Source organism: Mastomys coucha, unplaced genomic scaffold, assembly GCF_008632895.1.
Source record: "Mastomys coucha isolate ucsf_1 unplaced genomic scaffold, UCSF_Mcou_1 pScaffold6, whole genome shotgun sequence".
Classification (NCBI taxonomy): Eukaryota; Metazoa; Chordata; class Mammalia; order Rodentia; family Muridae; genus Mastomys; species Mastomys coucha.
The window spans coordinates 130,052,854-130,079,464 of record NW_022196912.1 but is presented as its reverse complement, the minus strand read 5'-3'; the positions used below and the strand labels follow the sequence as shown (position 1 = coordinate 130,079,464).

Here is a 26,611-nt window from a genome sequence, read left to right as displayed (position 1 = left end):
AAGTTGACTTTTTCCAGGAATACAAGTATGGTCTAACAGTTACAAGTCAATAATTTTAATACAGTACATAGACTTAACAATAGAGTAACAACACTTCTCAATGGATGCAGAAGTGTTTTTTGACAACATTGAATATCCTGTCATGATAAAAAGCCCCCAAGAAACTAAGAATAAAAGATATATTATCATTGATCTATCTATCATCTATCTATCCATCATCTATCATCATCAATCAATCTATCATCTATCTATCATCTATCTATCTATCTATCTATCTATCTATCTATCTATCTATTATCTATCATCATCTGTCTATCTATTGATCTATCATCTATCAATCAATTTTCTATCTATCAATTATATATCATCTATCTACCATCTATTTATCATCTATATATCCACCTATCTATCCATCTATCATCTATTTGTCTACCTGCCTATCTGTCTGTCTATCTATCTATCTATCTATCTATCTATCTATCTATCTATCATCTATTATCTTATTTTCAACTTGACAGAATCTAGAATCATCTGAGATATGGGTGTATGCCTGTGGAGTTAGCTTTATTGCATTAACAAAATGAGAATACCTGTCCATTGTGGGTGGTACCATTCCCCTGGATTGAGTTCTCCACTGCATAGAACAGGGAAAGGGCCACTGGATAGCAGCATGAGTTCATCTCTTCCTTCCTTCTGCTTGTGGATGTAATGTGAGTAAGCACTTTAAGTACCAGCCACCCTGATTTCTCTGCTATGATGGACCTTGAGCCTTGAGTCAAAAGAAACCGTTCTTCCTGGAGTTACTTTTCTCAGAACTCAACTCAGGCAACAACAGTGAAGGAAACTAAAAACCAATAGTCAGCACTGAAAACATTTCTTTAAAAAAAATGAGAAATACACTAAGAGTATCTCCTTGCTCTTCCTCAGTACAGTACTTGAAGTTTTAGAGCAAAAAGACAAAGAGAAATGAAAGGGATACAAATACATTTTCAGCAAAGTAGCAGATTTCAAAATTAATATACAAATCCTAGTAATTTTCCTATATAGTAATAATAAATTTGCCAAGAAAGAATTCAGGAAAAATTCAAATTCATATTACTCTAAAAAAAAATCCAAAATATTCTTAGGAGTAAACCTAACTAAGGACATGAAATACTTACATAATGGAAACTTTAAAACATTTAAGAAAAAAATGAAAATTAGAAGAGGAAAAGGCATCCCTTGCTCATGAGGAGCAGAATATATACTGTGATAATGGGTAATTACTAAAATCAACCTATCGGTGCAATGAGAGCCCCATAGAACTATGGCATCCTCCTCTGAGCTAGAAAAACAGCCCAAGAGTTCAGATGAAAGCACAAAACACCCACAAGAGTCAAAGCAGCCCTGAGAGAACCAACTGATAGAGATATCTCAATACCTGACTTGAAATGACCCAGGGCTAGAGACATGCCTCAGCAGTCAGAAATGCCTGCTGCTCCTCCAGAGGACCAGAGCTCAGTTCTCAGCACCTATGTAAAGTGGCTCACACATGCTGATAACTCCAGGGGATCCAATGCCCTTTTGGCCTTTGAGAGTTCAAGCACACATGCGCACACATACACACACACACACATACACACATGTACATGCATAATAAATCATAAAAAGGGAAATGAACTGCAGAGTCAGGACACACACACACACACACACATGATCTTAAAAGAGAAAATATTCTGCAGAGTCATGGCAACAAAAGGAATACGATGTGGACACCAAAGCAGACATGTAGACCACTGGAAAGGATAGGGAGCCAGAAATAAACTTAACATCTCTAGACAATTTATGACAAAGCTGTCACATGTGCTGAAACCCAGTCTCTTTAAAAAGTGCCACCAGTTTCCACTGGGGAGAAACTAGATCCAAAGCTCCTACCCTGCAGGAAATCAATTCAAGCAGACTGCTGCCCTCGATACAAGCCTTGAACTTTGAAACTTCCAGGAGAAAACAGTTTAAAATACAAGCACAAGCAAAGACTTCTTGAATAAGACTCCAGTGGCACAGGAAAAAATCTCAAATATCTTTAAAAATCAGATTGTGTGAATCTAAAAGTTTTCTGTACAGTGAAGGAAACCGTTAGCAAAATGAAGGGACACCCCACAGAAAGGGAGACCTTTGTCAACTATATATCTGACAGGGGATGAATATCTAGAACCTATAATGGCCTAAGAAAATTAAATACTCATAAACCTAAATTACCTAACTAATAAATGAGAAAGCAAAGGGTCCTCCAAAAAATGAAAATGGCTCATAAGCACATGAAAAAATATTCAAAATCTTTAGCTACCAGGGGAAGCCTGTTAAAATGTCAGTTTCCTTCTCAGCCCAGTCAGAATGGCTCATCAGGAAAATAAATGGGGTCTGGAGAGACGACTGAGGGTTTTAAGTGCTCACTGCTCTTGCAGAGGATCAAGCTTCCATTCCCAGAATTCCACGGACTCCTGCCTGGACCTCATGCAGGCAAACACACATAAAATAAACACATCTTTTAAAAGAGAAAAAAATTGCTGGCCAAAATGCAGAGAGAGCATCTTATATACTGAGAGGATGGGAGTATTAACTAGTGTAGCCACCATGGAAGTCTGTTTACTTTCTTCCAAAAACAAAAATAGAACTTCCTTTAATATCCAAAAAGCCCATTCCTGGGTAATTACCTGAAGGGCTTTAAGTCAGTGTGACATAAATATTCATGTTTATTGTTGCAGTTTTTATAACAGCTGGAATATGATCCAGCCTAGATAGTCAGCAACTGATGAAAGAGATGTGTTATATGTACTTACTGGCATTTCACTCTGTCTTAACAAAATTACGCTGTTTTCAGGAAAATGAATAGAAGAAGACATCATGTTGAGCTAAACAAACCAGAATCAGAAAGACAATACATTTTCTCTCATAGGAGGAATCTAGATTAGTATTGTGTGTGCGCAGTGTGTGTGTGTGTGAGAGAGAGAGAGACAATTATTTCATCATTTTGTATATTAACTAAAGACTTAATTTAAAAAATAATGTACTATTCTTAGGAAAGAAAGAGAACCCAGGAAGCCTTGTTCCCAAACACATCTGTTCCTGTCACTGGAGCTTGACCTATGCAGGAGTGTTTTCCTGTGTCATGAGATGCTGACATAGACAATGTGGACTGGGTAGGAGGACCAGGCTCAGTGAAGTGGAGCTCTGATGAGAGCTGGGGGTGGCTTCCAGCAGAGCAGAGTGCACCCATCCTGTAGAGTTCTGTGGCCCTCAAGTTGCTCAGTAACTTTTAAATAGTGAAATCCCAGTGATGTAGAACCCCAGGCATGAGCCTAGTGCAGAAGATAAGTCCACGGTGCCTCTCAGGCTCTGGAAAAGGGGCCGTGCTTGGATTTACATCTTTAGGAAATACAAAGGCACTCATGGGATGAAACTGCTCTCACTTTCCCAAATAAAGACCATCAAATATGAAATCAGAAGGTTTAATATGACACAATTAAATATATCTGTATATCACACTGAAGATTTTCCTTTAAACATAAGAAGTTACAATTAAGTATATGCTTTCTATATTCAGATAGATTCATTTCTATTAATTATCGTTTAAATTCTGGGAAGGGGGAAATGACTTGGGAGAGAAATGTCGCAGATGTTAAGCAGGTATACAATACAACTAGAGACATGACACACTGTAGCATCACTTCCCGCTCAGCAGCCACCTCTGTTACACACCGCAACTTGAAATGTCAAGGCTAAAGGGAAGGAGCAATGGGGACACAGGAGATGGGCTTTTCCACACTCAACCCTACAAACCGACTGGGACTTACAGCAATGTCTTCTACCTCTCTGGGTGCCAGTACTTTGCACTTGTTGAAGTGGACTTCCTATGTGTGGGCAAGTGGTAAGCACAATGCCCAAATGTTTTGGCAAATTGGATCATCCAGTAAGAATGTGTTTCACTAAGTGTTCTGGGAGGATTTAGAAGGCAAAGCAAAAGGGGCTTCCCAGACTTCTTTCCAGGAGTAGGATGATCAGAAACTTTCAGGACCATTAGGGTGCTTCCTGGGGATGCTGAATGGGAAACACTAACACTGGGGACCCTTGGAACTTGCTAAATAACCATACTCATTCTGGTTGTGTAACTTCAACAAAAGTATACTATAGGTGCCTGTTCTTGAAATGCAGAAAACGGAATCCTAATATTAAAACTGTACCGAGGGTCAGGTTCCTCTATAGCTTTGCAAAGGTGAGGCTACCACCTGGGTCCTTGCTTCTGGAACACATACAATACCTATACTTCAGGAGGGTTAAGGTCTACTGCTCTACTATGGTCTATCCTTGGGAAACACTTTTTTTTTATTGTCCTTCGAATTTACATATGGTGGGCACAGTCAGCTGGTATGCTGAGAGTACACACAGTAGTAACAGGCAAATTCCATCATAATACCCTTGGGATTTGCCCCAAGGGTACAGGACACTGATATTTTCCTTAAAGGTTTCCTCTGATGATGAGATTGTCTTACAGGCAAACACCAAATGTGATTCTACACCTGATGCTTCCCAACAGGTGTCTTGCTGGGTGTCCTGGCCCATCTACCCCCTCTCCAGCAATTTACAGACATTAGCACACTCCCAAGGAGGCCACAGTGGGTTTCTAATTACTGTGTCGTTGATGTGACAATGTCAAAGTGTGCTTTAGGGAAAAGGAATTTTGTCAAGACTGTGATAGAGTAAGTCTTTCCTTCCTTCCTAACCGGGTGTTTCCACACATGTGCTCTTTGGTTACTCAGAAGTACCCACGACTAGCCACCTGCACTGACTGTGGAGCCCGAAGGACCCTGTCACTACACAGAAGATGCGGAAATGATATCCTGTTACGGTCCTGGAAGCACTCATGGTGGGTTCTGGTCAGCTCCAGCTTCAGCGCCTACTGGGGAAGGGCCTTCAGAATGGCATTCACCTCCTCAGCCACAGCTGTCAACGCAAACTCAAACTGCTCCTGAGGAAGAGACAAGTGAGAAGGGATGGTGAGTGAGGAGCACCTTCTTCCAAGCCTAGGGTAAGCCTAGACAAAACAGTTTAGGTATCACCAGGAGGAGGGCTCTTTGGTTGCTAGCCTAAGTTGTGTCCTCTGTGTGTGTGTGTGTGTGTGTGTGTGTGTGTGTGTGTGTGTCAGGAGTCACCAGTTAAGGCTCTACACGTCTTAACTGTAATGTCTCACCACAGCTCAGAGCCTCCAAAGACTGGGTTGCGAGTAGGTGCAAATGCCAGTAGGCCATGCTGCTAATGCAGCTACAACCACAGCTAGGCTGAAGTGGGATGCAATGGCTGCTTCTAAAATTAACAGGCTATCTCCAATTCAACTTTGTCCTCTGTGTCAGGGAACCTCCTGCCATCCTCAGACCTCTTAAGATAGTGACTCCCATATCCCCTCACAAATGGAGAGGAACATGGCTCCTAGCTAAGCAGCAGCTATGGGAAGATCACGGTGAGGATAGTGGCTGAGAGGGAACTAGCCTGTCTTCTTTTAAGGACTGATGATCAAGATCAGATGTTGGGTGGCTATCTTCCCCCTTTTCAGCCTCCACACGAGCCCTTGTAGACTCTGTGGCTCAAAGCTCTGGAAGCATCAGCCGCTGGCTGATCACACCGCGGCAGTCATAGGCGTCCTAATTTGTACATGCCCTTCCCTAGGTAGCAGTCACAGACCGAACAGCTGTGTATAACCCTACAAACTCACTGCAGTGCCAGCATTAGTGTGCAAGCAGAACCAGCCCCACCTTCCTATGGATTTCTATTTGGACTTTTAGTGGCCTCGGGCTAAGTCTGGTGCCAGCTAGACTTTACTGCTCTACTATGGTGTTACCACACATGGACCCCCACTGGCCTCTGCTTTTTATGTTGAGACAGGGTTTCACTTTGTAGCCCAGCTGCCCTGACCTTGACTCTTCTCAACTGAACAATGGCTCACTGGTACATATACAGCACCCTTGGCTATGCCAACAATTGGAGTGGAATCACCTGACCCCAGGAAGGAAGTATATTTGCAATTGGAATTTATGTTTAGCAAAAGCCTTAAAAATCAGTGGAGGCTACAGCTATGTAATAAAACCCATGATGGGTGAGTTGGAGGTGCCAGGAAAGGAAAGAGCAAGTGTCTCCTGGTGTCGCTAGAGTGGGTGGGAGCTGCCAGAGCAGGACCAAGGGCCATGAAAGAGCAAGAGCCTCCAGGTGCTGCCCGAGTTTGTGGCAACAGGAAAAGCTCTGCTTATTCTGAACCAAGGAATACTTTTTAAAGCACCTAAATTCTGTTTACAGAAAGCAGAGCCTACAGTCTCTTCCAGCTTGGCCCTGCACCTGGAGAAGCTCAGGCTGGGGCAGGTGTCACTATGACTGTGTGTCACTCATGTGTCCTTGCTGGGGCAGGTGTCACTGTGTCTGTTTATCACTCCATGTCCTTGCTGGGGCAGGGTTCACTGTGTTCTTGCTGGGTAGGGAGAAAGCTTGTACACCTCTTATCCAGCTGACCTGTGACATGGAAGGACACTTGTGTGGTTCAGGTGAGCTAATTCTGCAAGAGTCTGCCATCATGGAGTGGCCACACTGTTGGATACCACGTGACCATGTGTGTGTTAATGTTGATGGCTGTGGTGGTATGAAGACCACAGGGCAGGGTGTTGGCTGTTCAGTTGTACTTGTGCTTGCATTTTAATTTGTTCATTGAGTGGTTGCTATGACAACTGTCATCCCGTATTCTAATGAGAGCTTCAGTGAAGTGTGATGAGTGTACCTACACTCCTGAGCTCCTCAAGCCCATACAGGAGGTGCTTCCCCAGACATCTCTCAAAAGGGATATAAGACCCAGTGTATTTCTGTGCCCCTGTTGCCCCTCTTTGCAGTGCTAGATCAGCCCCTTGGTCTAAGGACAGAGCCAGGAGAGGTGGGGATGTCCACTGTGCATGAATGTATCAGGTATGGACTGAGTCAGGCAAACAGACAGAATCACAGGAAGAATGCCAGATGAGGAGAGACAGAAAGATGGAGAAGAACAAACACATATTCCGAGAGAGAGAATGGAGAGACAGAAAGAGGGAGTGGAGGGAGAGAGGGGGAATAAGGGACAGAGGGAAAAAAGGAGGTAGACAGACAGACATGAGGAGAGGGAGATAGGAACGGGAATAACTTCTCTAGTCTGGGGTGTGAGAGAGTAGACTGGGTTACTTCCAGGGATGACACATACACCTGATTCACTTCTTGGTCCAAGCTTAGTTAACCCAGAAAGGTGGGACACATCTGAGCCCAGTGCCCTGTTTCTAGGGACTTGGGATCTACATCTGGTTTCTCTGGTGAGAAAATGCATAGGGTGTAAGGAAGATGGACTTGCAGAGCAGAAGCCGAAAGCCAGCAGCCATTGGGCACCATGCACACACACATTCACATATATTCATACACTCATACACACCCACCACACCCTTCCATATATAGTAATACCACACACATGTTCACACTCACCCACACTCACTCTCTCTGTCCCCACACACTCATACTTACTCTCACATACATTTGCACTTGCACACACCATGCGTTCACATCCTCCCTTTCACCCCCACTCACTCATGCACACCCTTCCATAGTCACATGCACTTGCACACACTCACTCATGCATCTACATGCATCCACGAGCAATCCCGTTCTCACACACACTCAATGTAGGGAATCCACTATGGACTCCTCACTTGCATGTTTTTGCACATGTCCTTGGCTGTGCCTGTCTTGGTGAGTGCACTGTGCTTAGTGTTGGGTTATAGGACTGCTTTCTCTAAAACTGATAAATGTAAAAGAGGAAATATCACAGGGTGTGGCGGCACTGGACTGCAATGCTTCCACTTGGGAGGCTGAGGCAGGAGGAAAAGGGCAGGAACAGGGTGTGAGGGAGATGCCTCAACTGATAAATGTAAAAGAGGAAATATCACAGGGTGTGGCGGCACTGGACTGCAATGCTTCCACTTGGGAGGCTGAGGCAGGAGGAAAAGGGCAGGAACAGGGTGCGAGGGAGATGCCTCAGTGTACGGAAACAGCCCAAGGAAACCTTTTTCACATAGCTAGCCTACACTAATAACAGGAACCAAATTAAGCCAAAGCCACGGAAAGGAAAGTGTTAAGGCCTCTGGTTACTATGGCAACTCTTCCAGGCCCCAGGGAGGGGAGGCTGTGTCCATAGCAGACACAGCAGAAGAAAGGATTAGCCTGAGCCCCGCCTGGATGCCCTGTTTGCAGCTCTTCCTGACACCTTGCCTTCCTTCCTTAAGGTTGGCTCCTTTTGTACGTGGCAGAATCCTCAGTGGCTGCCCTAGGTGGTGATAAGGGGTATCTTATTGGGGCTCTTGTCTTAATCCTGGCTAAGTCCTCAGAGAGGAGCAAGCCTTTGTGTGTCCTGGTTTCTCTTCTCTTTTCATGCTGCTAGGGCAGGCATTTGTTAGGTGTTTGCTGTGTGTATGACTGGCCTGCATTTCAGGAAGAAGAGCTGCTGCACTACGACTCACTTTAACAAAGAGTATGTGCAGTCAGGAGTCTCCAGCCCACCCAAGCTCATGTGTCAATCAGTGGTCGTTATCTTTCCTTGGGTCCAAATGGTGGGGTCCAGTCCAGTACCTTCACATGAATGGAATGCCCATGCCTGCCTTCAGCTTGAGTGAGGAGCATGGCTCTGTTTGGCCCCAGTTCTTTTTCTGTGCAGCGAGAAGCTCAGTGAATCTGGGGAAAGCACCACAGATGTGAGAGGACTGACCTTTGTATTGCCATGGACATGGGAGCAGGTTTCCACCTCTAAGCATCCAGCCTGAGGGAGGGGACAAATCCTTGTCACCATCCACTAGAGAGCAGGCCATGTGGGTGGGCTGAGTCCTTGAGCCTTGTGTCACCCTGTGACACAACTGGCTGTAGGGATGGAGCACATGGGTTCATAGTTATGTGGATGTGAATACACACCACAGTGATAATCAGTATAATTATTAATATTGCAATAATCAGTAGACTCATCACCATGGCCACAAAGCACTGAAGCTTGGGCTGGTGCTGCACCCAGGGCCTGACTTCAGTAATCAAGCTGTGGGGACTGGCTTTTGGCACCAAGACACTGATATCTGAGAGCCAAATGGCTACCTTCCTGTGATACACTGGGCAATGCTCCTGTTTCTGGTCCATGTTTGCCCCTGGGATCAGTGCAAATCCTCATCTATCCAGCTGATGTTTTGGGCACTCTGAACTTTCTGGTAGGGAAGAGGTCTGTGAGGTTCACAGCAGCACAGATGGAAGAGATTGGCTTGTATTTCCGGTAGAGTCCCTGAAGCAGAGTGTGGCTCCAGAGGCAGGATTCACTTTCTATTCCTGGCTCAAAGTATCCCTGACTTTCCTAGCATTATCAGCCTCTGCCCTGTTCTGAGCTGCCTGCTGCAGGGTGTTGCCCAACATGACCTTACAGCTGGGTGGCCCTCCCTTCCATGGCACAAAGCCTGAGGATGATTTGTCACTGAGAGCCATTTTCCTATGACCCTCCTGTCCTGGAAGCCTCACATCTCCAGGTGCTCTAAGCAGACAGTGACCTCAGAACACTGAGGTCTTTTCCACAGGACCTTAAGCAGTTATGGAGGGGAAATGTTCATTCAGCAGTGGGGAGACTTACAGACACACTTCAGCAGTGGTAGACTTCTGGGCTGTGTGCTCTGGGGAAGATCTACCTCCCAATGACTCCGCCTGACACACTCAGCTGTATAGATCATCAAGGTATATCTGAGGAAATTGGCCAACAGAGAGTTTATGGATCACTGGCCTATAATAGACCATAGGAGATGAGGGAGAGTATGTTCCATGCCTGGCCATTCTGGAATGACTATTCCTACAAGAGGTCACAGTGGTTGTAGATGTGGGTATGGTCTGCTCAGTCTGGTGGTCTAATGGCAATTTCTGTTTTTGATTATTCTATTGTGGCTATTCAAGGTGTTAACACTAGCAGGAGCTGAGTAGGGGGTCTGGTAATTATCTGTATTATTTCTGTAATTGCTTTTTTAAAAGATTCGGTTTATTAATTATATCTATGTGAAGACATATGCATAATATGATCCAGGGTTTACAAAAGCCAGAAGAAGGAGTTGGATCCCCTTAGGCTGGAATCACCGGCTGTGGTGAGCTACCTGATGTGGGTTTTAGGAGTCATCCTAGGTCCTCTGTAAGCAGCAAGTTTTCTTAACCACTGAGCTGTTTCCCCGTCCTTATTGTTTTAACAAGTCTAAAATAAGTTCAAACTTTTAAATTAAAAAGAAAAAAGGACAAAATGTAGTTTACAAAGTTCATTCAGAATACTATCTCCTATCACAGGGGAAAATAAAAGTAGGCAGCAGAGAAGCTGCTCAGTACAGAGTGCATATACAGGGAAGAAGGACCTCGAAGTTGAAGCCTCCACTGGAAGGACTTCCTTTCTTTCTGCTTACAATAGCTTTGTGAACTTATAAGAGGGAGTTAGGTTGATCTCACCCAGAACTCTGGTTAACATTGGCAATGATACCCAGCCAGACAACTCAGGAAGTGATTCTAAGAAGTAATATTCCAGTCAAAACCTACTCAGTCCAACTTTGTCAGGCTTGATACCTCTCCTGTAGAAGACTAGGTTGTCCAGCTTCTCATTATAACATCTGAACAAAAAGTGGGGACTTAGTAATTACCATACATCAAAGATAGATTAAGTAGCACTAGGTCATGAGCTAGGGACCCCCAGGTTAGCACAAGGGACTGAGGCCTGGCCCAGAGTGTGCTGGTTAGCCTGGCCTCACAGGGGCACCCGTATGCAGGATGAATTATTTCTTCCAGTGCTAACCCTGGTATACAAGCCCTGGACCCTGGAGCCTTGCCCTTCCAGCCTCAGTAAGAGTTTCAATGAATTTTTTTGCTTTTATTTTATATGCACTAGTGTTTTTTCTTGCATGTATGTCTGTGTGTGGATGTTAGATCCCCTGGAACTGGAGTTACAGACAGTTGTGAGATGCCTTGTGAGTGCTGGGAACTGAATCTGGGTTTTCTGAAAGAGCAGCCCATACTCTTAACCTCTGAACCATCTCTCCATCCCCAATCACCCCAAGGAAGAGCTTTCTTTTATAACTTAAGATCCTCTTGAGTTACATAAGTAATTTCATAAGGGCAACTTCACATGTATGTGGATGCCAGTGGGCTCTAGGGTCAGGACCACACCAACCATGAGGAGGACCTATATCCTGTGATAAGATGTCGAGGCCTTTGCCATCGGATGCAGGCATTTATGAAACACCTTGGGAATGAGAAATTTCATTGGCCACACATCTAATTCTGTGAGCCTGAAAACAAAGCTTTTGTTTTCATCCCTGCTGTGATAAATCTGAGTTATGTTTTTAGGAGCTCAGAGATCCTGTGTACCCAGCTGCTCTGGTGACCTCTGTCTTGGTGGTCACAGCACAGCAAAAGGTGGTTGAGGATGCTGGGGATGAAGGCAAACAGCTGTTTGGAGGTGCTCCTCTGAATAGTGTCTGGGTTTGTCACTTTGTAAAGACATAGCTTTTGGCTGGAGGTATACCGCTCAGTGGTAAATGCTTTCTAGCATATATGAAGCCCTGAGTTCTATTGTCAATCCATAGAGTTCTGACATGTCATGGGATGTTCTTCCTTCTCTGCTAAGCCTGGTGGAGAGTGATACTGGGTTTCAACTAGTTGGGTATAACTGAATCTTTGATGGTAGAAACATTTGAGTGGCTCCAGGCACAGTGATGAATCTCTTGGGAACAGTCCCTGTGCCTTTCCCTACTGTGGACGGGCTTGGATGATGCTTACCCAGACCAGAGTCATTGTGTATGACTTATGTAAGTCTCACTTCATCCCCTTCTCTGTTCCCAGGAAAACCACGAAAAGAGGCACCTTTAATACATTTAAAGTCCCAGAGGATTGATTGACAGTACCTTTGTCTGGACCATGCCTGGTCTCTGGTCCCTCAAGTGCTCCAGGGTCGCTGCGATATCAATCTCTTTAGCACCTGCAACAAATCACAAATTGGGCTGAGCTCAGTGCACAAGATAATCCACCCTGCATCTGCCAATCTCCTGCTATCGGGCTCCCTTTGGGCAAAGAGGCCAATTGAAAATTATTACACTCATCCTTCAGCAGCTTGGCAGGCAGCTGCAATTCCAGTGTTCATATAGAAAAATAAGGCCAGGGCAGCTTTCATTAGCATTAATTCAAGAATGCTGGGCTGAAAAATTGTTTTAAGATGCCTGCACAGATACTCGCCAGCAGCAGCCATTGGCATTAGGAAGCAGAGTATTATTGGGTTTTTTTCTTATTTATTTATTTATTTATTTATATCTTTGTGGTACCTTAAAGGATATACTAAATAAGAGGAAGGAGCACACAAACATGCACACGTACACACACACTTCAATCTTGATTGCTTAGAATTACTTTCTCTTTAAATATGAAAGGCTGGGCTGATCTTTTATGGCTTTATATTGGCTGTTCATTATACAGTTCCTTGCTTCCTAAAACTGAAAGTACTAGATCTGAGGAAAACAAAACAAAACAAAACAAAGCAAAACACCCATGCTGTGTTCATGATACGAGGCTCCATGGAGAACTGCATCCTGGGTAGCTGACATCCATCTAGGTGATGATGGTTGCACATAACAGGCAATGAGGTGTGGATCTCAACCTATCAACTTACTGCATGCTCTTGTTTTTCTATTTTGCTAGGCCTTTTAGTGGCAAGCTTATTCTCTTTTTAAAACTGTTTTATTTTATTTTATGTAGATGTAGATGCACATATATGTGTGTACCTTGTGTGTGCCTAGTACTCTTGGAGGCCCGGAGAAGACTGGATCTTCTGGATCTAGATTATAGACAGTTGTATCTCTGTGTGGGTGGTAGGAATGTGTGTTCTTAACTGCTGAGTCACCTTTCCACCCCACAATACCCAGCTTCTTAAACTGTGGACCCCATATTGGCTCACATAACTGACTGTCACTTGAGAAAAATTTGGCAGTGATGAAAGATTTCAGAATGTACAACAACCATAAATTAATTCAAAATTTAAATGCATGGAGAATTTGGAGGCATTTCTGACTGTACATGCCACCAGGTTAATGTCACACGACAGAGAATTCTGCCGGAAACACCTCAACTCACTCTGGAGACAGTTATGTGTCACGAATCACATTTCTTTTTATTCTACATGCAGTTTTCTGCTCTTACTTAATAGCAGGTTAATTAAGGAAAACATATTTTTGAAATATTTCCCTACTGTCATTCCTCAGCATGGAGGTATCAAATCTCTGGATTGAATTACTCTAAAATGTTTAAAAATTTTAAAAATCGCTGTTTGGGTCGCTGATTTGACTTTCAAATAAAATCGTTAAAGGAATTTTGGCTTGGAACTAGGATGGTATTTCCAACAATTCCTGATGAGGTTCTAAATATACTTCTGTTCTTTTCTACTATGTAGAAACAATGTTCTTGGCCCTGATAATTATAAAATCAAAATATTGACCAATTCTGGAAACACTAAAGAAGCTCCATGCCCTGCAGAATCAAATATTCAGCCAAGAATTATTTATTTATGTAAAAATAAACACTAGCATGCAAATTTGTTTTAGCCTTTAACAAATGGTAAATTACACATTTACCAAAGAATTGTTTTAAAATGCATTTCTTTATGATTAATTTCCAGCAAATGTTTGATTTGCATACCTTTCTTATATGTCTATATGCCTAGGATTATGTGAGAATTCCTCAGGTATGGAGGGTCACAGACAGAAACATTTGAGAAGCCTGTTGTGGCAGACAGTAGCTAAGCCATGTAGCAGCCTGTCCGAGAGCTGTTGCAGTTCAATGGGTAGAAGGAAGTATCCTTTGGCATGAGTGACCCAGAATGTTGTGGGGGTCAGAGCGAGGACAGCCTCCAAGCAGATCAGCAAACCCCACATAGATGTGTCCCAAAGGTGATCACGTTGTTAGCAGAATATGGCAAAGTGGGTCAAGAGTGACACCCTGCCTACGCACACCACCACCAGAGATGAGGCACTGGAGACGCATCAAAGCCCAGCAGCTTGTCCAAGGTCAGAGTGGTTGGCTACATTATGGAACCTGGACCCTGCTGAGCACAGGCTTTGGAGTCATAGCTGTCATCAGCATATTCATGTGCCTCAACCTCCAAATTGGAAGTAAGACTTTGAAATGTCTAAGGACATCTTGTTCCATCCTGTGCTTCTGTGGCTGTTCTGGACACTTGAACTGTTAGTGGCTTTCTTGTGGGTAGCAGGCCATGACCTAAGCTATCAAGGGAAGATCACCAGGCCTAATGAGTACAATCTCATCAGAATGGTCTTGAGTACTGAAAATATAAACTCTTTGAGGCACTTTTCTGAAACAAACGAAGATTATGGAACCACAGGCATTGTTCTATGCCATGTCATGAGGAAGGTTCATATTCAAGGTCACTAACCTTGTCTCTTGCTTCTGTGTTGGGGGTGAGCATGGGGGTGAGCATGGGGCTGTGGGCCAGTTCTCCTGGCAGAGGCTATGAGTAACTTACAGGACATAGCAAATGCTGGCTGTAATTTCAGAATGAAACCTGCATGAGAACTGAGCCTGGCAAACTGAACTCTCCCTAGCTCCAGGTGTAGGGTGATGGCTTAGCTCTCAGTGACCCCTCAGTTTCTGGCCCAAGACCCCTAAAGTTGGGAGACTTGGGCTCAGCATGAACCATCTACTTCTTGGTACTTCCTTGGTGTGACAAAGTATTTACCTGGGACATGAGCTTAAAAATAGTCTCCCTGAAACTAGCCTTTTAAACAAGTAGAAGGCAGAAATCTCATAACACGGCAGGGCTTTCATGTGACAAATCAAGATAGTTCAATACTGCCTGATGCTCCAGGAATACCTCCTTCCAGAAGTCTGGCTAAAAGTATCCCATAGCCGGACAAAGTGTCATTGGGTGAAGAGTCTGTCCTTCATAGACAGGAATTCATGAGGGTAGTCACTATTGATGGCACACCATCCATAGTTAAATGCTTTGGTTAAAGTCTTATTGTGTTAACTCTAGGATGTCACTTTGGACTACAAATTCTGAATAAAGAGTATGGGAAGACACATGAGCCCATCCCTAGACAAAGTGTTTAAAATACCAAGTGATACCTAGATGTTTCAAAATTCTCCTCAGCTTGAAGCCAAAGCTGAACAGTGCAAGAGATTAAATTAATGATGGAAAAGTACAGAGAACTAAAATTAGTAAGTAATGGATTTATTAAGTGATATTGATGACCCTGTATGGAAAGCTGATGTCTTCTTGAATGCCAAAATTAAAAGTAGTTAGTTATTTGAAGTGCGTAGACACACTTCAGTAGGACTCTGCATAAAACCCTTTGTGAGGGATGGACAGGTGCCAGGAAATGCTAAGAGCAGGCAAGTCTCCTATCTCTGGCCTCCTGAGCATCAGTGGGACCTCACTGTGACAGGCACATTCATATCCAGACACAGCTGCTGGGTGGAAAGGTAGATGGTTGGCCCTGGGCTTTCATGTACATCATCTCAGCCTTGCTGAATATAACGAGATTTGCTTGAATCTCCACTACTAGGAAGCTCTCATTATGGTGTGTTTATAATGGAACTGCCTCCTAAAAACCATAAACGACCCTTTTGGTGACACTGAGAAGGTGTAGCTGACTGATTACAGTGAAGATTTGCAGACCTGTTGGCTATGGCTACAGTGCTCAAATTTGAAGACAAGTGAATAGTTAGGGAATTCTAGCACATAGCAATAAAGTGCAACTGGAAGAATACATGAGCTATAACAGTGGACAGGGACACAGTGGAGTCTTCAAGGGTGACCTATAATCTTTAGCCCTAGATAGGGAACACAGTAGGGTCCCCAGAAGGCCTAGGAAATTTTTATACAAGAACATGTGGCTGTGTGACATTAGATATAGACTGAAGTAACACTCTTGGAACTAATGGATTTATTTACACTGACTTTAGGGATATATAATAGAGGTCAAGTCAGGCTGGACTCTGGGCTCAAGGCTCCGGGCTGGCTTTATTCTGAGACACATGTGAAGGGTTTCAGTCTTGGATTTCCTTTCTACTCTACCCTCAAAAAGTTCATCATTATTCTTGCTGCTGGTAGACCAGAGAGCATGACTAATATGACCCATGTGTGATGGCTTAGTCTCTCAATGGCCACTGGGGTATTAGTGAGCCATTAGTCCATGAATACCAACCACTCTTACTTTACTGCCTAATTCACAGAGGGGCAATTGCTTGAGAAGTCTACATATGAGCCAACCACATTTTAAAGAAAACATAGTTTCTTTTCTTTTTTTTTTTAGCTTTAGATAAAAATATTACCCATTAGAAATAAACATTAAAAGAGCATTAGTATTAAAGTATTAAAACTATTTTTTTTACAATGAAAGAATCAATTTTGAGTTAAAGCAAACTGAGCAAAAATGCCCCTGGTGTGTCTTTATAAGATTTGCTTTGATCCTCTTGGAGTTTGGTTATTAGAAGCCAGATCCATGTGTCTCAGCTAATGTCATTAGCTCATCTTCTTCCAAGTGACCAGAAGTGAGGTGGGCTCTTGCAGTCATTCCTCAGCATGCCCCAATAGCATGCTTCAGAGGATAACTCAATAAGTGTGGACAGGTTCTGTTGCAGAAGTTTTTACCCATAAGGCTCTGCACACAGCTAGGATGCAGTATATTCTTTTACTCTTAAAACTGAAAAGACAACATGTATCAAGCGTCCAGGACAGAAAGGCCTTCTTTTTATAGGACTGAAATAGTTTCACTGGGGCTGGAGAGATGTCTCAGTGGTTAAAGGCACTGGCTGCTCTTCCAGAGGACCAAGGTTTTATTCCCAGAACTAATATGGCCTCAAACAACTGCCTGTAACTCCAGATCCTAGGGTGTCTAACACAAGGAGGTCTTCTGGCCTCTGAAAGCACTTCATACATGTGATAACAGATATATACGCAGGTGAAATATCTACACATTATAATATAAAAATAAAATAAATCTTGGAAAATATTTTGATACCATTCTTAGAAAGAACTGAAACAATGGTCTTTCCTAAGTAAATTCATTTAAGATTTTTTGATATTATATCACAATATATTATATATTACAATAATATCACAATTATATTATATCACAATAAAATATTATAATATTTCACCTTTGTCTTTCCCTGTCCAAAGCCTCCCATATACCTCTTCTTGCTTTGTTTCAACTTCATGGCTTCTTCATCTTTTAAAATCATATGCATATATGTATATGCAAACAACATACAGCCTGTTAGGTCTGTGTAATGTTAAATACATCTAAAAGGAATGAAGTGGTCACTATGTCAGTAAAAAGCACAAAGAAGAAGGCATACATGCCTCTGCATTTCATATATACTCCTTCATGGACGCATACATGCATGCTCATATGTCTGTCTACATCACACTCTGCATTTCATATTTACCCCTGCCTGCATACATGTGTGCCCATGTGCAATTGCCATTCTACACCCCCTAACACTGTATTCCCCTCTCCAGACCTCTGTCCTGGGTGGATTTTGCTTTATACATTTTTATGACTGATTCTAACAGAAGATTTATCAAAAAATAGAAGCACCAAATTTTTTTCTTTCTGACCTAGATAACTTATAATCTATATTTTGCAAAATTTCTGGGGCTCAGAGGAGACAAATGTGCTCTCTATTTGTTTGAAAACCAAAATATATCAGAACAGAATAAATGGGCTTTCTGCTTTTCTCCTTTTGAACAGATTCTAAATCATTGGTCTGGAGAAACCGAGATGTTTCTAGGTCTGTACAATAAAATATAATAAAATCTAAAGCTCTGAAAGCAACTGATGAAGTCCCCACTCTGTACTATTCCAGAAGAGGGGACTATGCAAAATACCTAGCAGTGTTCTATGTGCTTCTGGAGCTTCTGACCACACTGCACACTCTTACTGCTTTGGATTGTCGCACGTGATTCTGTGATGTGGAGGGAATTCAGGGGAAGGTCACAAAGTGACAGAGGTGACCCTAATGGTAGCCCCAGTGACATGACCACCCTGAATCTCTACAACAACCCTTTCTTGACAGAGGCACCTTAAATCCTACTCAACACAGCAAGTCAGCTGTACGGCGCAGTGACTAAGGAACAATATTACAGGGACACTTGGGATGTAGACCTGGTTGGAGAGGAGGTCATTGGTCTGAGGTGTGGGTACTTGTTTGGAGAACTGCACCCTCTCTCTAAAGTCTCCCAGCTCTGAACAGGAATATAAGTCATGGAGAGACCAGGCCAGGTAGGTGGGCACAGTACCATCATGGGAGCAAATGGGGAGCAGGGGAGGAAGAGTATTTACAGCCAGTCTAATGATGGGCACCCATCCTTTGGCAGGGTGCTAATGCTATGCTTTGTCATATCATAGGGATTGTCTGTTCCCTACCTGTAAGCACAGGTGATCTCCCAGAGGTACCATCCTCTCCCAGACTCTGCCCCCAATATGAGTGGCTAGAAGCGGATCAAGGCTCTGCCAAAAGCACCCTAGTGTCTACATAGGCAGTAGCCAGAGGACAAAGACCATGGGGCTCAGAAGGTAGAGGAGGCTGGAATCCAAGGGTAGGAAGGGACAAGCTCACATTTGGATTAAATAATAAACCAATTTATGGTTCGAGATGAGAAGCAGCTGAGAGAGAATGGCCCTACCTGGAGTCAAGGGTTTGGACCTCTAGAAATGAACCCTCTTACATGGTATAGGATGGGAGGAGCTAATCCAATGTGAGCTATTCTCTGGCTGAGGCAGAGGCATAGCCAAGAATCCCTGCTGCTCAGTGGCAATGCGACCCCCGCCAAGGATGAAGCCACATACGTGGACCTACACATATGTTGTCTATGTGTCCTACACATATGTTGTGTGGGACAACAGGCTGCAGTATCAGCATGGATGTAGTAGTTTCACTCCTTCCTAGTGGATAAGCACATTCTTTGTCTATCATACAGGCTGTGGGGGGACAGCCAGGTACCAGAACTCCCTCCCTGCTGTCTGTTATGGAACATGTCTGGCTCCCAGCTTCTAAGATATGTGTTTCATGTAGTAATGATGTCACCCTGATGCCTGGTCACCACCTCAGGCATACTAAGAGCTCAGAAGAAATGTGCAGAGGAGAGGTGCATCAGGGGACTCACACAGGGCCAACACACACTATACATGACTGACTGTTCCAGAGAAGAGGTGGGGCTCCTTCTACCTGGCCCCTTTCTTCTGGCTTTTAAAACCTGAACTCTCTTGAGCTTTGAGGCAGGCCATCTCCATTGTAAAAATAGTTTGTGGCCATCTGTGCCTTTCTCTTCTTGCCGGCACTTGAAGCATTCCTGTTTCCCTGCAATCTGCCCCATCTGTGTGTCCAAACCATATGCGCTGGCCATGAGCACAACTTTTCCTTTGTGATAACCCTCTGATGCTATGCCAGTAGATGCTAGCTACCCCTGTAGACTCCAACCAAGTCTGACCTGCCTCTACCCCAGCTCTTATATCTCTTTTAGTCCTCTTGTCCCCATGGCCACCAGCCTTGTGAACATCCACACATGCTGTCTCCTCTCCTGTGATTCCAGGCTGTAAGAGTGGAACAGATTTGCTATCAGCCATTCCTACCCTCAGTGCTTCCTCCAGGTGGCTCATTACAGCCCAGACCAGTCCCCACTGGCCTTCCTCTCCTGGGACATATCAAAGGCCACACTTCTGCAGCTCTTTCCTGGTGGGCTCTGACCTCTTTTTTAGGAAGAGCAGGTCTCTGCAGCTGACCTTGGCCAATTGGAGGTCTTGGACAAGTCATCAAAGTTCTCAAGGCCCACTCTGTCAGCTTTCAATACTGTAGCCAGGTCCCCTTCTTCCTGTGAAAATGGTTTGTGGGTCTTCCCTGAGCTCCATGACAGCTCTGTCAGAACTCCCCATCGCCTGACAGCTGCAAACTGTAGCCAGCCACTGACACAGCAAACATTGTGTGTTCCCAGATGCTGTGCTGGTCACATATGCTTAGTGGACAGGCTGCCATGGTGGCATGTGTGTTGGACAGGCTGGCAGAGCACCTCCTGCCATGGTGGCATGTGTGTTGGACAGGCTGGCAGAGCACCTCCGAGTTTTAGGCTTGGGTCCCCTGAAAACATGAATAGCACTGCGATTATGACCATGTGCTCAGGGGAGGCAGTGAGCTCCACAAAAAGTTGGGGAGGGGGTCACACCCACGCCCTAGGACACAAGAAAAGGTGCTGTGGATAGCCCAAAGGCCGCTTGTATTTTGATGCTAATTCTGCTCTCCTGGGAGGGGCTACAAACAAGGAATGAGTCAGTACTCAAAAGACTTCCTGTGAACCTTCTCCCCACCTTAATTTGTAAAATAAGGGAAGGTGGAGCTGAAAGTTTGGGAGACAAGGAGGAGAGAGAAGGAGGAGAGGGAGAAGACAGGAGTAGATGGAAGGAAAGTGGAGCAGAAGCACATAGGCTGGAGAACTGCAAGTTATAAGGGGTCTCATAGATGGGGAAGATGGTAGTGTAGTGGTAGATCTGCCCAATCTAGGCGTGCAGCTTGTATTCATATTAAGTTGTGTTTTCTTTGCTTATTTGGGTTGGAGAGTTACTGCAACTAACAGGTCTTATGTTGGGCTGGTGACATGGCTCTCTGGTTAGGAACATTTGCTCATTTTACAAAGGACCTGGGTTTAATTCCCAGCACACACATGATGGCTCACAACTACCTGTAACTCCCATTCCGGGGGATCTGATGCTGTCTTCTGGCCTCTATGCATATCAGGCATGCACAGGGTGCACGTACATACATGTAGATAAAATACTCATAAACAGAAATAAAAATAGATCTTAAAGAGACAAGTCCTGTGTTCTGTAGCACTCACTGTAGGAGCCAGGGAGTGATGAAAGCTGGAAGGGCCTCCCAAGCAAGGCAGGCATCCAAGGTGTTTAGTCTGACGCTACACTTATACTGTGGAGGTAGATCCAGAGGGATGGAATGGAGTAGGGAGGCTCACCCAGCAGCTACTGGAGTAGGACATGGGGTTTCAGGGCAGGAGGCTTGGCAGGGGCTGGGCCTGTTGAAAGAAGGGGTTGTTTCTCCTTCCATCCTGAGGGATTAAACTTAGGTTGTTAGGCCTAGAAAAGAGCCTTCACTCACAGAGCCATCTCTCCAGCCATCTTTTTAATCTCAAGTTGGTATATATGATTACATATTAAACAGTGTAGCTCCAAAGGGGTGCCACCTTTATAGTGAAAGGCTGGAGAATCTTAGAATTTAAAATGAGGGCATTTAATACAAATGTATGGTGTATAACCTTTACCTAAAAGGACATAGAGGGCCACTGTAGCCAGCCAGAAATATAAAATAGCCAGTTCTAGGAACCCAGAGCCTCCGGGCTCTGGTTCCCGATACCTGCCCCTCCTAGCTGATCTGCAATGAGGGTGGAACTAGGAATGAAGGTCTATTGGTTTATGAGACTCTCCACCCTGTGGACCAGTAGATGAAGATTGCATTCCTAGAATGAATGTGTTCCCCTCCCTAACTGAATACCTTGGGTCAGGTCCCTCTGAAAGTTTCCACTGTTTATGTTCTGTTTCCTTGGTAACCCTCTCCCTGCCCCCAACTTGTGGGTTAAATACCCCACACTTCTGGTGTTTGGCGTCGAACTCTGGCCAGCAAGGTCATGAGATCGACCCAGTACCGGTATCCCCAATAAACTTCATGTGATTGCAGCAAGTTTGGTCTCTTGTGAGTCATTTGGTGGTCGCGTCATCCCGAGACTTGAGTAAGGATCTCCCAAGTTCTGGGGGTCTTTCAATAGATGTTCAATGAGTCATATGTTATTAGTTGTGGAAGATGTTCTGTCCCTGCCTACGATAGTGCTGTGTTGTATGGCCCCATGCTGTGCACTAGCCCTCAAGGGTCTCTCTCATTGAGTTGTGATCATGGTTGGTTCCCTAGACAGGCCTCCATCAGCTGCTCAGACCTACTGCTAAAAGTTAACTTCTCTTATAGGAAAATGAGGACTCTCTGTGATCTTGGATTCACAGCAAAAAAGAAAAAGATTTTTGGGGGAAACATTTTAAAAGATAAAACATTTTAAAAGATAAACAAAACATCAAATTCTTCTGTGGAACAAAGAATATAGCCAAGACAACAAGGAAACCCCACTACGTGGAAAAAGGCAAAGTGCCAGCCACACATCTGGTAAGGCTTAATAAGGTAAAGTGCCAGCCACACATCTGGTAAGGCTTAATGTTCATAGTATAGAAAGAATCCCTACAACAAAACAAGTGGCTCTAACTCACAGACAAGTAAAGGGTGGAACCACCCCTTCCCCCAAGATGATCTATCAATGGCAAGCGGGCTGTGAGACACTGAACGTCCCTAGCTGGGAAGGAAACAGGAGCAGAGCCGCAATGTGATGACACCAAGGGGCTAATAATTCCAAACAGAAAAAAGTAATAACAAATGCTGGCAAGTGCAGGGGGGCCCACATGTGCTACTAATGAGGATGCAAACCAGTCAGCCACTGTGGAAGCCAGCATGGAGGTTGCTCAAAATAAAAAAAAAGAAAAGAAAAGAAATGGAAAAGAAAAACTAACACATCTTCCACATGATAAGCTTCAACACCCCTCAGTACTTACTCAAAGGGCTCCAGGTCAACACATTGCAGAGATACTTATACAGGAGTGTTTACTGTAGCAGAATTCAGACTACCTCAGCTACGGGACCAACCCAGGTGTCCATCAATAGAGAAATGAACAAAGACAGTGCAGCATTCATAACCTCACTTTTTGAGCCTTAGTGAAAAATGAAGTCCTATTGTTTGAGGGAAAATAGATGTAACTGGACACAGTCCTAAGTAAATGAAGCCAGATTCAGAAAAATTACTGATTTTTCTCTACTTTGTGGCTCCCTGTACATCTACATACATAAACTCTCACATGTCTGACATGAAGGTAGACGAGGAAGTGTCTAGGGGAACAGGAGGGACTAATGAGGTGGGGATATTAAAGAGGGTTGGAGAGTGAGGGAGAGTTTTCTCAGCATGTAGTATATGATATATGACTGATATATGATATATGGTACATATGATATCACTGATATATGATATATGATATAATATATGCTATATGATACAGTATGTAACATATAAGAAATAATATATAATATATAATATATATTTATCAAATATAAAACTTGAAAGTAAATACATTAGAAAAATAGAACCCAGCAGAGCAATGGCACATAGCATGTGTGGGTAGACTGGAACCCCTCGCAGCAGTGTGGAAATGCAGGGTGGGACAGCCATGGTGGTACCTGACTCAGCCATCTCACTCCTAGATATATACTCAAAACAGCTCCAAACAGGGATTCCAGCAGATCTTGCAAGTTACAAACAGACCAGTGCCTGTCAATAGATGAGCCAAACGTGTTCTGCTCTGTAACGCATTTCTGTTAGTCTGTTGTAGGGGAACGTGAAAACACTGTGCTAAGGGAAGTCAGTCAGGCGTAGATGGGTGAACAGGCCTGAGATACCCAGGCCAGTCACAAACTGCACATCTGATAAGAGAGGGCACTCTGGAGGCAGTGGCAATGGGTGGAGAGATGGTTGTTGAGGAGGAGCCTTGTGCTGCACAGCCAGTTATCCCCATCCGCTATGACTGACCTCACAGCACAGCAGTGTGTGCTAGCATAAGCCTATTCTAGTACATGCTTGTGCAGGACATGGAGATCAGAGAACGATGCTGGAAGGTACAGTTTCCAGCCTGACACTGACCAATCAGAAGCACCTGCCTTGCTCTGTACTATGGCTGCAGGGCTACAGCTCCTGCAAGGAGATCTGGCTGTTGGTCTCTATTCAAAGCAGGTCTGTGCCTTGTCTGGAGGCCAGGGGACCCTTGCCTCTCCCAAATTCCTGCTAGGAATGTTGCCAAAACCCTGCAGTCATGTGCTGTGTGCCTGTGTGGGCCCTGCCTGAGTGATCCTTAATGCCGGAGCTCTATGGGTCCTGGTGCTGTGGCGACTCAGCCATGGAAGCTTGACTTCATAAGGAAATAGGGAGAAGCCCTGTTACGACTGAACAGAAACGTAGAAAGCACAAGTTTAGGGAGCAGCACGGGTGGAAATGCATGCACACCTGGCCAGGTGAGAACCAAACACTTCAGCAGGAGAGGCTCATGCATCTCTTCCGAGTAGAAAATGCATTTGCTGCACCAAACAACATATATCTGTGATCTCTAGACCCTATTACCTATGTGCAGCTTGGCCCTTCCAGCGCAGGGGTCCATTTACTTTGATTTCCAAGTGCATCATTGTCTACTCACTAACAAACCAGACAGCGCGGAAAGAACTTAAATTATTCCAGCTCCATTCTTCTAGCCCCTGTGCTGAGCCTGAGGACCTTAATCCCTGAAAAGCTTCGTGAATGAGAGCGGCTGGGTGCAGCTGGGCGCACAGGGTGGAGGACTCTGAGGATAGCGCCGCTGCACAGGCCAGCTTTGCAAAGGCTTTTTTCACTGGTCCTGCAATTCATTTATTTTAAGAAAGGAAACTGGGAAGAAAGGCTGCAGTCCAGGTCTTTGGGCCTCTGATCATTTGATGAACGCTGGGTTGGCAACATGGGCCTCCAGCTTCTCAGGCCAGACAAAGGCACCCCAGCCGCCCAGGACAAAACCCCAGCGGCCTCTAGGGGTGGTGGCCTGGGAAAGGCCCACCTCAGGCTGTGAGGAGCCGCCTGCCCTTTGATCTCTCTTGAGACCCCAGCTGGGCCCCAGGTCAGGGGATTTCACACTGCAGACCCCTGGGGAAGGGGAGCAGGTCAGTATTGGCGATGGATCCCAGAGAACAGGGAGCCTGCTGGCTCTGACCAGTTCCACATGGATGATCTTGCATTGTGAGCATAGAGCCCACACTTTAAATGGAATCTGATATTACATGGTAGAATGGAGCTAGCAAATGGCAGGCCTGGGCTGATGGGCGACAGTTAGCCCACCCCCTGGGCCTGACCAACAGACTGCCCTTGCTTCTTTCTCTAGGAGGTGAATGGAGTCACTAAAACCCCATGCCAGATCACGCCAACCCAGTGTTCTCCACTAGGGCCCAAACCTGGCTGGTACCTTAAGAGCTTACCCTGCTGTTTGCCATCTTTTTACATGAAATAAATGTTTGCCAAAGAGCTTTTTATAGTACACTGCAAGTATAGCCATGAAAGAAAATATCTAGCTAAAATTGTCTGTGTCATTCTGAGGGAATTTTGGTGTAACAAAAGGAAAATATTATGTTCATGAGAGCAAATACAGGGTTAGGCAATAAGAGAAGAAGTATGTGAGTCCTGTTGATTGCTACCGGCACCAGCCACCACCAACTGCACATTTGCAAAGAAAAAAGATGTTTCAAATGAGTCAGAGCAGCATTCATAGATAAGGAGAAAGAAATTTTTAAGAAAAATGTTAAGGTTGTGTTACGTCTCCCTACCAAACAACATCACTAAAAGCAGCAACAGAGCCTCTGCATTGTGCTTGGGTTGTTTTGTGTGTGCATCTTCCTGCAAGTAGCTTAGCAGCGGGTGGGGCTCAGAGAGCAGAGCCATTGCTCTCTAGCCCTTGCTCTGGAGCCAGCAGGGGAAGCTGGAGCCTTGGGTGGCATGCTCAGCTGTTCACAGTGGAGGGAGACCGTAATGTGTTCCCCAGAGCTGTGCTTCTTGGACCTACAGGATGAGTAATTCAGGAGGGACAAGGTGAAGGCAGGCAGGCATGTGCTGGGCCTTCCCCACAGCTCTGCCTGGGGTTCTCAGGGTCCAGGTCCCCAGGAATGGTGGGGCCCTCTCCTTTAACTGCATCCCTGGCTTCCGTTCCCATAATGGTCCGAATTCCACAGGACAACTGCTTGGTCATTATAGATATAGAAAGTCTCATTTGGGCCAAGTATCAGGTTAGACTGTTCAAAACCCAGCACAGGAATGGCTGAAGTCCTCTTGAGGGACCAGTTCTAGTCTAGTCCTAGGCTCCATATCCTAGGCCTGCAACCCATTTTGAGTCTTAAGGAGGGTGTTAGAGGACTTGTAAGGGGCCAGGGTGTGGCTCAGAAACACAGTGCTTACTTAGCTTGTGTGAAGCTAGAGCGCGCGCGCACACATACACACACACACACACGCACACACACACACACACACACACACACACACACACACACACACACACACACACACCTAAACCAAGTCTGCATTCTGGTGGTAATAGAACCTGTTCTTAGGTACCAAGAAATCTGGATCACGCCTTGCAAAACCAGTAAACAGTTGCAAGGATGTGCTGACCTACAGCAGGATTTGAAGGTCCAAGGCTGCCTTCTGGCCTCCTCACACTGCATCAAGCTGTAAGGGGCAGACCCTTATTGCAGACACACTATGTATGCTAGTTCCGCCAAAAATAAGAACGAACCTCAAAAACAAACACACTTGCCACAGACAGCCTCAACACCACTCGACTCAGGAAAGGAACAGCAATAGGCT

The 26,611-nt window shown here is 44.7% G+C and overlaps 1 protein-coding gene across 2 annotated transcripts in view; it reads right to left on the bottom strand.

Moving 5' to 3' along the window:
• Positions 1-3,474: 3,474 nt before the first annotated feature.
• The window catches only part of Ptprn2 (protein tyrosine phosphatase receptor type N2), a 790,024-nt gene continuing 766,887 nt past the window's right edge, over positions 3,475-26,611 (bottom strand). Inside the window, exons 22-23 of one of the 2 annotated variants that reach the window (XM_031356691.1) lie at positions 11,985-12,058; positions 3,475-5,005 (exon numbers count right to left, since the gene is read on the bottom strand). In XM_031356691.1, coding sequence (XP_031212551.1) covers positions 4,934-5,005; positions 11,985-12,058 — 146 coding nt within the window. In that variant the 3' untranslated portion in view covers positions 3,475-4,933. The remainder of the gene's footprint in view (positions 5,006-11,984; positions 12,059-26,611) is intronic. The other variant, XM_031356693.1, reaches the window with a different exon arrangement.